General features: G+C 47.8%; 1 protein-coding gene and 1 non-coding gene across 5 annotated transcripts in view; both read left to right on the top strand.

Annotated features, from left to right (window-relative positions):
- GGTA1 (glycoprotein alpha-galactosyltransferase 1 (inactive)) overlaps positions 1 to 8,660 on the top strand; it is a 103,165-nt gene extending 94,505 nt beyond the window's left edge. For all 4 annotated transcript variants that reach the window (XM_075560433.1, XM_075560431.1, XM_075560432.1 and 1 more), the window contains 2 exons: positions 1,471 to 1,608; positions 5,696 to 8,660. In XM_075560433.1, coding sequence (XP_075416548.1) covers positions 1,471 to 1,608; positions 5,696 to 6,389 — 832 coding nt within the window. In that variant the 3' untranslated portion in view covers positions 6,390 to 8,660. The remainder of the gene's footprint in view (positions 1 to 1,470; positions 1,609 to 5,695) is intronic.
- A 2,122-nt stretch (positions 8,661 to 10,782) lies between these two features.
- LOC142460604 (small nucleolar RNA SNORA54) lies at positions 10,783 to 10,910 on the top strand. Its single transcript, XR_012786780.1, has one exon. It is a non-coding gene; the product is annotated as a small nucleolar RNA SNORA54 (small nucleolar RNA).
- The last annotated feature ends 1,844 nt before the right edge of the window (positions 10,911 to 12,754 follow it).

Here is a 12,754-nt window from a genome sequence, read left to right as displayed (position 1 = left end):
CAGAACACGGGCCAGGAGCAGGGCACGGGATGCGATCAGGGCAGAGGCGGGTCCAGAGTGAGCACGTGGGGACAGACGGATAGCTTCCTTGAGAGACAGCTGGTCTCCCTTTTCCACCGCTGAGGCGGGGCCAAGGCTGGAGATGGCGTGCACTGCCGAGCCCCAGGTGGAAAGACTCAGCAGATGGAGGGGTGGCAATTTTGCGAACATACAGCCTTCCAGCCTGTGTTCTGCCTGAAGGTGGTGCGGACTGTGCCGTCCTGTTCTCCAGGACCCAGTCTGGCTGCCCATCTCGACTGCCCCAGTCTCACCAGGCCCTGTGGCTCCTCTGGCCGCAGGACTCTGCCTGAGTCACTTGCCCTGGTTGGGCTGCAGGGAAGAGGCTGTGGCCGATGACGTGCAAGCAGCCGCGAAGGAGGGTGCCTGGCCTGTGCTGGAGCTCTCCATCGAGGGACTTCACAGCAGGGGAAATGTGACCACTTCCTGAGGGCTGAGTTGTCTGCATGGCATGCTGGCCTCCATCCCTGTGCCTGTGCCGTATCTTTATGGTTGTGTGCTTTTGTCATTGTTGTTGGGGGCCTTCCTGTGTTTGTGTTGGCTTCTCCAAGTCTCTGCCAAGCTCTCTGGGCGCAGAGCTCGTGCCGCCCCCCCCCCCCGGTGTTGCTAGTGAAGAGGCCTTGATTGCTGGGGAGGAGTCTTTGCTGGAGCCCAGAGGCCCGTGTTCTGGTTTCGGTCACGCGAGGCCTCTGTCTCCTGGGGCCCTCTGATCATGCCCGGGGCCCCTAGGTGGAAGCTCTTCCTTCCCTGCTTACGCAGCAGTCTTTTCTAGCAAAAGACAAAATGAGACAGCCTTTTCTTCTTCACTCCAGTCATTCTCAGGGCTTTTGAGTTGGAGGTGCTACCCACTGGGATAAATGATGCCCACGAAGGCCACTGGTAGCTCAGGAAGGGGCTGGAGCAGGCATCCTCAAACTACGACCCGCTGGCTACAGGCAGCCCACCGAGGACATTTATCCCGCCCACCGGATGGTTTTGCCCCGTTTGTTTTTTTTACTTCAAAATAAGAAATGTGCAGTGTGCATAGGAATTTGTTCATAGTTTTTTTTTTAATATAGTCTGTCCCTCCAAAGGGTCTGAGGGACAGTGAACTGGCCCCCTGTTTTAAAAGTTTGAGGACCCCTGGTCTGGAGAAACAAGAAAGGGAATTAGCAGAACAAGCCAGGCAGCAGCAGGGGGACTGAGGGTAAGGCTGTCTCTAAGAGGTCCCCAAGACGACCCTCAGAGATATCAGGGACAGAGTCTCTTGTCCCTCACCCAGAAGACGCCGATCTGCACACAGCTTACCATCGAGGCAGCGTTGGTAGCTTAAAGCTTAGGACCCACAGACAGTAATGGCAGATCAGGGTTGGCCCCAGGGGTGCCTCACCCTGGTCAAGCTGTCCTGATCCTTGGACTCTGTTTTGTCCTCAGCAAACGCCCGGAAGTGGTGACAATGACTGAATGGAAGGCCCCCGTGGTGTGGGAAGGCACTTTCAACAGAGCCATCTTAAACAAGTATTATGACAAACAGAAAATCACCGTGGGCTTGACGGTTTTTGCGATTGGAAGGTAGGTATTGCTGATAACACGAGACTTTCGTTTTTGTGTGTGTGATCCATTGTCAAAATGTTGCTGGGGCCGCATGTGAACTCACCAAGGCTGTTCCTTAATTATCTGAGTTATGAAATTAGAGAGTGTTTAAAAGGTATCATTACTGTGTTCTTGTTGCTCGGGTCTCAAAAGACTGAGGACTAAACAATAGATGAGTGAAGGTCTTGGGATGCCAAGACCAAAAAAAAAAAAAAAGTCTGCTATATCTCCTGCCCCCCACAACATCCTCACTGATCTTCCTGGGGAAATTTCCAGACTGTTTCCTGGGAGATTTCCAGAATGCCAGCTTCTAGAGAGCCTACATGCATGTTACTCTTGCTCTTAGGCCTTCAAGGTTCGGGGCTAAGGGCAGAGGGCTGCACAGCAAGTGACCCTGAGTTGGAATCAACTGCACAGCGAGGGCTATGCTTACTGGAGAACCGGGATCACAGTGTGTTCCCTCCTGAGTCAATCACACATCTAAAACGTGGCTGGTCCGAACTCTCTTCCAATGGCTGAAGCGGCTCTTGCTTCCCCTTAGATTTCCTTCTTCCGAGCACGTCTCCAAATAAATATGTGCTCTTTCTGACACGGCAGCAGTCGCTGTAATATTTGTTATTTCTTTTTACTTATCTGTTCAGAGAATGTCCCATTTAACTTTTTCACTCTTCAAATCACAAGCAAAAGTTCAGTTGTTTGCTCCGCCATCTGAGTCTTCCCATTCACACCTGTTCTGAGAGAGCCGCGGGGAAAGCTGATTCCCTGGTGTTGTGTGAAGAAAGCTGAAGGCCCCTTGTCAGACGCTGGAGCTCAGCCTGAGGTGGAGAGCCCAAGAGGGCACCTTGTGATGATTGGGACAGGTCTCCAAAGACAACAACCCCAAACAGTGCTGGGCAGCCGCGGCCGACGTTCAGAATATTGTCGTTGTGGGCTGTGTAGACGTTGACATCTCCTCATCAAGTGCTGAATATACTGCTCTCAGGGGCCTAAGTGGCACCTCTGCAAGAGACAGCGGATTGTGGAGCTTTGACATCTGGACTAGAAGAATCGGCTACAATTCAAGCTGGGAGTGGTGCCGACCTCTTCTAATCCTTCGGCACAAAAGAGGGCAAGTTGGCCACAGTGTCAATTGATTTGAACTGAGGGTTTCCACAGAGCACTGTCGCCACCCCCACAATGGCGCTTACCCTCTGACTGCAAGCCCGTGAGACTGAACTTGAAACCCCATTATCCTGGTGAAAGTGCTGTGCTCTCGGCCGATGAAGCAAGAGAGTGGTGTGGTTTGTGTTCATGGGCAATAAATCTGCACGACTAATGGGTTTGGACTTTCAGGGGGTGTGCGGTAATGTGGGGTTTGTTTTCAAAGAACAATGCGTGGTGCCAAGGGCAGTGCTGTCATCTCTGAGCAATGTGACTGTCTCACAAGAGTTTTTGTTTTTTTTCATCCCGCCTTGCTTTCTTTTTCAGCTTCAGGGCAAAATAGAGTTTTCATAAAGTTCCAGAGTACTTAAGAATTTCCTGGCCAGCAGCCCCAGCATTGTGTACCCCTCCCTCCAGATTGCTCCCGCACAGTTTCTCTGCCTAACAAATTCTTCCCGGAAACCCGTAGGTCCCCAGCAGCCAGCTTTGTAAACACATTTCATTCTGGTTGTACAGAGGCAATTTATGCAGCAACAAAAAGCGGGAAGTCATAATTGCTCATAAAACATGATAATTGGCCAGGAGTCGGACCAGCAAATTAAAGTCAGTCATCATCCCCTGAGCATGAATTTTGAGTTTGGATAAGTTGCAGTAAACCACCCTGCAGTCTCCTTCCTTCTTTTCCTTGGTGCCCCATAGCTTGGCTTCACAAGATAGATTGCAGCTTGGAGTTATAAAGGATACCCACATAATGTATTTTTTGGGGGGGTGGGCGGTATTTTTTTCTTTTAATTCATGGCTAAAATTAAGTTAGAGCTGAGGTTGTTTGCTCTTTGGATGGATCGTGTAAGGATGATGTATAGATAATGGGTTGCTGTGTTGGGGTACCTATCAGGAGAAGGCCAACAGGGTAAAATATGTAATATGGGATAAACAATATGGAAGAGCAAACAATGGGACCGATTCCAGGGGGACATGGGAGATGGGGAGGTCGGGGGAAGGAAATGGTGTTAACAAACCCAGGAACAAGGGAAAAACAAGTGATCCAAAATCAATGGCAAGAAGGGTGTAAGAGGCCTGATAGGGATTGATCAAGGGCAATGTAACCGATAGGAATTACTGAAACCCAAATGAAGGCTGACATGATAGTGGGACAAGAGGAAAGTAAAAGGAAGTAGAGGAAAGGGCTAGAAGGCAAAGGGTACTTAGAGAGGTCTAAATACAGACATGTACATATGTAAATATATTTATATATGAGGATGGGAAATAGATCCATATGGATATATGTATAGGTTTAGTATTAAGGTAGCAGATGGACATTGGGCCTCCACTCAAGTACTCCCTCAATGCAAGAATACTTTGTTCTATTAAACTGGCATTCCATAATGCTCACCTTCCCGATACAATCACTGAAGACAAAGCGGGTGCATAAGCAAGTGTGGTGAAGAAAGATGATGGTGCCCGGCTATCAAAAGATATAGCATCTGGGATCTTAAAGGCTTGAAGATAAACAAGCAGCCATCTAGCTCAGAAGCAATAAGCCCACATGGAAGAAGCACACCAGCCTGTATGATCACGAGGTGTCGAAGGGATCAGGTATAAGGTATCATCAGAACCAAAAATCTTATCATAGTGAATGGGGGGGCGTGTAGATTGGGTACCCAAAGCCCATCTGTAGGCAATGGTAGATCCCTTTCAGAAGGGGTACTGGGAGGAGACAAGCCAGTCAGGGTGCAGTGTAGCAACAATGAAACATACAACTTTCCTCTAGTTCTTTAATGCTTCCCCACTCTCCACTATCATGATCCCAGTTCTACCTTACAAATCCGGCTAGACCAGAGGATGTACACTGGTACAGATAGCAACTGGAAACAAAGGGAATCCAGGACAGATGATCCCTTCAGAACCAGTGCTGAGAGTCGCAATACCAGAAGGGTGGAGGGAAGGTGGGGTAGAAAGGGGGAACCGATTACAGGGATCTACATATAACACCCTCCCTGGGGGATGGACAACAGAAAAGTGGGTGAAGGGAGATGTCGGACAATGTAAGATATGACAAAATAATAGTAATTTACAAATTATCAAGGGTTCATGAGGGAGGGGAGAGTGGGGAGGGAAGAGGAAAAATGAAGATCTGATACCAAGGGCTCAAGTAGAAAGCAAATGTTTTGAGAATGATGAGAGCAACAAATATACAAATGTGCTTGATAAAATGGATTATGTGTGGATTGTGATAAGAGTTGTATGAACCTCCAGTAAATAATTTTTTAAATGTAATATAGAGGAAGAGCTGTGTCCCAGAATCTACTTTCTAGGGCACCAAGAAGGGTAAGAGTGCTGATGGTTGGGCCTAATACCTTCCCCAAAGGCTCAGAAGATCACATCATTCTGAGGTCTAGCAGAACAGTAGCAAGTTGGGTGTAGGCTGGAGCCTTTAAGGAAAGATCATGAACTTGCACTCCATAACACAAAGGCCAGTTATGATCCTCATTCCTGTTAAAGCGCGTATTGGAGAATACTATTTGCATCTGAATTAGAAAGACTTTGGTGCCTGTAACACTGGGAAACACCTGGTCTCTAGATCTGGGAATAGCACCTGTACCTAAGCAGGCTGCCAGGCTCATCGCTGTTAAGAACCCTTGCTCTGTCCGATGGATCAGCTTCCGGGAACGAGAGGACTGGAGGGAGCTGGCTATGTGTGCCCTATTTATCTTCCAAACTGAGAGTCAGATAAGTTATCCCACTTCTCCAAGATCAGTGGAGACCAGTCAAGAGTGTTAGATTAACAAGATACACATCTAGGATGGAGGGGGGGGGGGCGTCACTCCCCAACTAACTGCCAAGTATAAGACAACGCGATCCTAACAGCATGTGCATCCTGCAGACACATAGGAGTTTCACAAGAACCTTTTCTTCTCTGTTGCAGATATCTGGATCATTACTTAGAGGAGTTCATAGTGTCTGCTGACAAATACTTCATGGTGGGCCACAAAGCCATTTTTTATGTCATGGTGGATGATATCACCAGGGTGCCCTTGGTGGAGCTGGGTCCTCTTCGGTCATTCAAAGTGTTTGAGGTCAAGCCTGAGAGGAGATGGCAGGACATCAGCATGATGCGCATGAAGACCATCGGGGAACACATCATGGGCCACATCCAGCAGGAAGTCGACTTCCTCTTCTGCATGGATGTGGACCAGGTTTTCCAAGACACCTTTGGGGTGGAGACCCTGGGCCGGTCGGTGGCTCAGCTGCAGGCCTGGTGGTATAAGGCCAACCCTAACGAGTTTACCTACGAGAGACGCGAGGAGTCAGCAGCGTACATTCCATTTGGCCAGGGGGACTTTTACTACCATGCGGCCATTTTCGGAGGGACCCCCAGTCAAGTTCTGAACATTACACAAGAGTGCTTGAGGGGTATCCTCCAGGACAAGAAAAATAACATCGAGGCAGAGTGGCACGACGAAAGCCACCTTAACAAGTATTTCCTTCTCAACAAACCCACTAAAATCTTATCACCAGAATACTGCTGGGACTATCACATAGGCTTACCCTCAGATATTAAAACTGTCAAGATCTCTTGGCAGACCAAAGAGTATAATTTGGTTCGGAATAATGATTGATTTCTTATTAGGCCAGTAGGATTCTAAATTTGAGAGAGTATTACTACCCTGGCTCCTTCCTCAGAAACATAACACTTAAGTTCAACTTTAAAAATACTAACGGATACCAAGCACCACACAGGCAGACCATGTCTCCTGGGAAACCTGACGCTGGTACTCTGAGAGAATGGCTACGTGGTACCCAGGACCCAACCCACTGCCCTGGAGTCAGTACTGACTCAAGGGAACCTTGAATCTGTGGCAATCAGATGTACATGCTCAATGATTTCTTATCTATTTGGGGTTTAGGAGAACTGTCATCAGCTGAACCAAAAAGAATGTGTGGCACCAGGGTGGGGGCGGGGAAGCCAGAAACACTCCACGCGTGCCAGATGACGTATGGGAGAAGAGAGCAGTAAGAATGGCCTTGGCAACAAGATCCAGTTGTGGGCCGAGGGGCATTCCCTCTACTTCAATGTCTCCCTTTTCCTGATGACGCTAAAGCAAGATAGAATTGCAGTCCGAGAACTCTTCAGAAGGACCAAGGGGAGGATCTACATGGACCAGCCTCAAAAGATTTCACTAAGCAGCTTGTGTTCAGGTTTGTGTGGTCTTGTGCCCTTCTCTCATTAGGATATTGTTTGGCTTGGGTGTAAAAGATGGGTAGAGATTCGCAGTGGATATTAATTAAGGTAAATGAACAGTCACATGGATCTGAATGAAAGCCACCCTGGAGGGCTGGCTCAGCAGGAAGCAGAAACAAGCCCCTCACAGTGAATGAGCTTTCTGTGAAGCAGCAGACGGAGTAGAAAGAGAGGAGGCTGCACACAGTGGCCAGTATTTCCTCAAGGGGGGCACAGTGCGTACGATTAGCATTTAAACACAACGTGGATCCAGGCATCGAATGGGAATGCGGGCGATTTTCAGCCTCTTCTACCCAGTGACTGCCCGAGGAGCAGGGACTGAAATGGAAGTTGCTTCCTGTCCCAGTCACATTGGTGCATCCTGCTCCGAAATTTGTGTCTTCAAATCCTTGGCGAGAGGAAGACAAAAGACCTGCACTGGATTGAAAGGCCTACGAGTCGTGGTTCCCAGAGCTGGTCTTCTTCATCCAAGGACAAGCAGCCGTCAGCGTAGCCTGTCGCCTTTCTAACCCTCAAGGCCCCACAGCTTACCATCACCAACGTGGGCGGGTGGGGGGGGGGGCTGACGTCCAATAATGGGGCTGGAGCCAAAGCTCTCCTATCCAATAGCCGCTCCTTTTCTCCTGCCCATTCGCACTAGCGCAGCATAGCAGCCAGCTGAGTCTCGAGACAAAGTTCTCTGGCTTTATAAACAAAGCACAAGGGGATATCCATTCATGAAAGAGGCTTACTCCATTCCTTTCTCTACAAGAAGCTAGAAAATCCCAGGTGTTCTTTAATTCATGGTAAAGGGAGTCAGAGGGAAACATTTACATATACACATATTTTCATTTTGCTTCAGTCCTAGTTTAAATCCGTTTTATTCTTTTTATTGCACTGGCTGGATGCACACCCACTCGTCTCTGATCGATATGGTTAGTTTCCAAAGCCAAGGACGACTACATCATTGTGTCACTGCCAGATCACATCATTTCATGACTGTCAAATGACACCATAAAGACTGCCAAACCACTGAGAAACCGTGGCCCAGCCAAGCTGACGTATCACCATAACAACCACAGCCATCGATCATTCCTGCCAGGCAAATGGCACGAGAGAACAAAGCAGTCTGGCGGTCGGAGCTATTTTCATGGCCATAAATTCAAAGTGTCACCCAAAATGCTTGATAAAGGAGAGTCGGTGTATAGGCTATGGGCTTCTCTGATCAATGAAACCTCCATTTTTCTCCACTATTTCATTGCTGCCACCTCTTCATCAATCCATGCCAACAAACAAAACAAAGCCACAACCCAACAAAACAAAACACCCAAATCCTAAAGAAACATGTTTTCTAGAAAGAAAAAGGAGGCTGCACAGCAGGTAGGAATCTTACTTCAAGTTGTCCTGGGTCTGGTCGGAAGGAAACTCAAACCAAGTTCACTGCCACCGAGTTGATTCTGACTCAGCTGCCCCGGAGCAGGGAGACTTACAGTTTCAGGACTTCACCAAAGAAATATTTATCTTGAAAGTTTAGAGAAAAGGGCTTATGTTTACTTTTGAGGGACTTCTTTGATTTTTTTTTCTGTTGAATCTCAAATTTGAATGGTTACTCTTTAAGTGTTTAAAAAATTAATTCCGTGATTTACATTTGAATAAATAAATTATTTTCTCAGAACCTTCTGGTCATGGAGTGTGCATTTTCTCCCAAAGATGTTCAGAATTGTCCAATTTAGACGGTTAGAGTCTCAGTGCCCCTGAAAACACCTTCTGACAGTGTGCTAGAGTTTACGAAGCTTGCTCAACAACCCATGCCTCAACGTTGCTTTATAAAGTGGTGTGTTGAGGTAATTCCGTGCTGTTGGAAGCACTAAAAAGAAAAGACTTGAACTGTAACTGAGACACCAGGCTGGAAGGAAGCAACCCCATGGTCCCATGTTAGCTGCCAGCGTGTTAGTTCTGACTCCTGGAGGCCTTGTGTATGAGAGATCCAAAGGCTGCCAGATCCTGCACCCTCTCCACCACCATTAGCATGTTTGAGGTCACCTTCCAACCTACGGGATTCACCCCCCAGCGCTGTGTTGAACAACATTCTCTAATGAACCATAAGGGTTTCATTGGTTAACTTTTGGAAGTAGGTTGGCGGGCCTAACTTTCTAGTCTTAGTCTGGGAGGTACCCTTTACCCTGGTATTTAAAATACCCCTGACATTAAGTCCAACATCATACCAACATGCCAACTACCACAGGACAGCAAACTGGTAGATGGTGGGGGGGAGGGAACAGTGCTTCAAGCCAGAAATGAACTAGCTACCTGAGAATATTCCTGTTGTCATCAGGTGCCACCGAGTTGATTTGGGCTCATAGCAATGCCAGGTGACCGAGGAGAACTGACCCTGTAGTGCAGCGCTTCTCAACCTGTGGGTTGCGACCCCTTTGGGGGTCGAATGACCCTTTTACAGGGGTTGCCCGATTCATAGCAGTAGCAAAATGACAGTGATGAAGTAGCAACGAAAATAATTTGATGGTTGGGGGTCAGCACCACATGAGGCACTGTATGAAAGAGTCGCGGCCCGAGGAAGGTGGAGAACCACAGCTGGAGGGTCTCCTAGGCTGTGACCTTTATGGCAGCTGATCTTTGTCCCGCGGGGCTGCTGAGTGGGGTCGGACCGCCAACATTTTGGTTAGGGGCAGAGCACTTAACCATTGTGCCACCAGGCCTCCTCGGGACAACCCTAACAACCCACACCAGACTCACTGCCCTCGAATCAGTGCTGACTCACAGCCACCCCCGTGGGTTTCTAAGACTATAACTGCAGACAGGAGTAGAAAGTTCCATGCTTCCCCATCGGAGCTGCTGGTTTTGAACTGCTGACCATGTGGCAAGCAGTCCAACGCATAACCAGGACACCGTAGCGGAAGGTGATCAGCTCTGATTTCTGGGGCATCTCTGTCCAACAGAACCCTGGGGAAAGACTGGCTTTCTGGCCAGTCTGGCCAAGTGGGGCTGCAGAGTCAAATCACCAGAAAATTTGCAAAGAAAGGTGGCCAGGCTGGGGGAGTGAGACGCGCGTGATGTGCCACAGGGCCTGGCTCTCCTTCCAGAGAGGATGGCTGCTTTCACCTTTACAGATGCACAGAAGGAGACCGAGGACGGCTGAGCGAGCGGCGCTGGGAAGAACCAACATCCCGACACAGTCCAACCTGAGCATCCATGTTTCACATCAAGGTTATCTCCAGGAAAATGCAAACAAAGAGAATAACCTTAAAAAAATTTTTTTTAATTAAAAAAAGAAGAATCTTAAAATCATGAGTATTTTCAAAGCTCAGTGAGTTCCCAGGTTTGTACCATCCCATACTTTGTAATCAGTAAACCTGGCCCAAATACATCAAAAAAGCTAAAATGCATCATGTGGAACAAAAATAAAAGCTGTTATTATTCTTATCTTTCAATAGTTGTGGGCGTGGAGGCGTGTGGAGCTGCAGCTCCCAGACTGTGGCCAGAATCACTAGGGGCCCCGGAGGTGGGAGAAAGGAAGGCCCAGGTCTCAGCTGGCACCACTTGCAGCTGCAAGGGCAAACTTGACTTTGTTCAAGTCCCGAAGGGTCTGTTCTCTTGCAATCACTGAAATGAATCACATTTGCTCTTTTCCAAAGGTGTCAGGAGACTTACTAATGAGGGGGCCACAGCTGGGCAATACTTCACGTTAAAGTTCCCTGTTTCTTAGATGCTCCCCGTGTAAATGAATAGCACAGGTGTGGTAGCATACTCAAAAACATAGTAAGAACGAGGCCATGCGCTGTTCGTAACTTGTTATCAGATTTACTGCTGACGGGTTCCATTCCAGGGCTACAGAAATTCCCAGAATAATTAATATAAGACTGACAACGTGTCTGTCTGATTTTATATTTGGGAAACAAGGCGGGGAAAAAGAAGGCTTTACTAATATGCACACTTTTTTAAATGCATACATTGTAAGGATTGAAGAAAATAGGGCCAACTATGGGTGAATTAGTCAAAGATCTAAAAAGGTGCGGAGCTTGACTTCACACCCAAAGCTGCCTGATTCTAAAGCCGTGTTCTTTCCTCAACTCGACGTTCTAGCTCTGGTGGAGGAGCGGGTTACACACTGGGCTGTTAACTGCAAGGTTGGCAGTTTGCATGGTTGGCAGTTTGAAACCGCCAGCGATTCCATGGGAGAAAGATGAGGCTTTCTACTCCCCAAAAGAGTTAAAGTCCCAGAAACCTGCAGGAGCCGCTCTGTCTACCCTTCCCTGATAGGCTCAACTATGTGCTGGAATCTGCTCCATGGTAGTGAGTTTGTTCAAGGCTCCCTCCTTCCCTTAAAACCTCTCCTTCTTCAAACTGAGGACACTAGTAGAACTGTCATCAAAAGTTCTCAATTCTTTTGACAAGCACAAGAGAGGCATTAACATTTTTTAAAGAGGTCTGATGGGATTGCAATGAAGGAGACAAAATGTGTATGATGGCTGAATGCTAACTTAATTCTCTGTAAGCCTTCACCCAGTCCACAATAACATTTTTTAAAAGGCCCTCAACGAGATGGATTGACGTAGTGGTTGCAACAATGGGGGCAAACAGGAAGAAGGGTGAAGACGGTGTGGGAATGGACAGTGCCAGGCAGTTGTGGATATATGATAGAGTTCTCACAGCTGCCCCTGGGGTGGGTCTGCTCATTTAGGACCAAATAATTCTCTGAAAGGATTCTCCTTTCAGTAGTCTGCTGTTAACTGCTGTCAATGGGACCTCTGATTCATAGGGTTCAAAGATATATATATATTTATATATATAAGATGTTTATATAATATAATTATATATAAATCTTTAAGTCAGAGGAAGTTTTAAAAGGCGGGAGTAGGTCCAAATCCACTGTATAGTCAAACTGGAGAGGCAGGAAAATGATACCTGATCAGGTACAGGTTCAAAGAGTGGCAGATGGAAAGCTATCTGGGCAGGTGGAAATAGCTGCAGAGGTGCTGACCCAGCTGAGCTTTGGAAGGAGAGAAGTGGGGGGGGGTGGAGAGAAGAGGAGCTGAGATGGGCGAGGTTTCAAAGCAACACCTGCCGACAGCACAGAACAATGCAAACAGACATTTCTGGGAATTCTCCCAAACAGTGCTCAGCCTCTCAGGCCGGATGAAATCACCTGGTGGGTCCTGTGTGGAGAGCGAAGCCCCATGTCAAGGTTTTGGCTTCTAGATGAGCCCTCTCCCATTCAGCCAATATTGGCAGTTCTCCCCATCCCAGGACCCATCGTCTTCTTGGGGGAATCTATGTGGTGCAGTGGTTATGCATTGGCTGCTAACGGCAAAGTCAGCAGTTTGAAACTACCGGCTGCTCAGGAGAAAGAGTGGGCTTTCTACTCCCATAAACAGTTGCAGTCTCGGAAGCCCACAGGGGGTCAATCTGAGTCAGCACTGGCCAGATAGAGGCCAGGGACACTGCTAACCTCCCACAACACACAGGACAGTCTTCCCGACAAAGAATTGCCTGCCTCATACTCTCAGTCATGTCCAAACCCAAGGGTAAAGCTTCCCGGAACTGCATTTTAAAAGAAATGTTATAAATAAATAAAAAATAAAGGAAATGTTAGGGGCCCAGTATGCCTAACATCATTCCATCTAGAACCTAGAAACAAGCCCCGGGCAGTCATCAAGAGCCTCTCTAATTCACCTGGTAACCAATTGCCATTGAGTAGGTGTCCAATCATGGAGCCCCCTGTGCCAGGGTCAACTTGAACTCGAT

The sequence above is a fragment of the Tenrec ecaudatus genome, chromosome 10 (assembly GCF_050624435.1).
Source record: "Tenrec ecaudatus isolate mTenEca1 chromosome 10, mTenEca1.hap1, whole genome shotgun sequence".
NCBI classification, from domain to species: Eukaryota; Metazoa; Chordata; class Mammalia; order Afrosoricida; family Tenrecidae; genus Tenrec; species Tenrec ecaudatus.
This window is presented reverse-complemented; position numbering and strand designations above follow the sequence as displayed.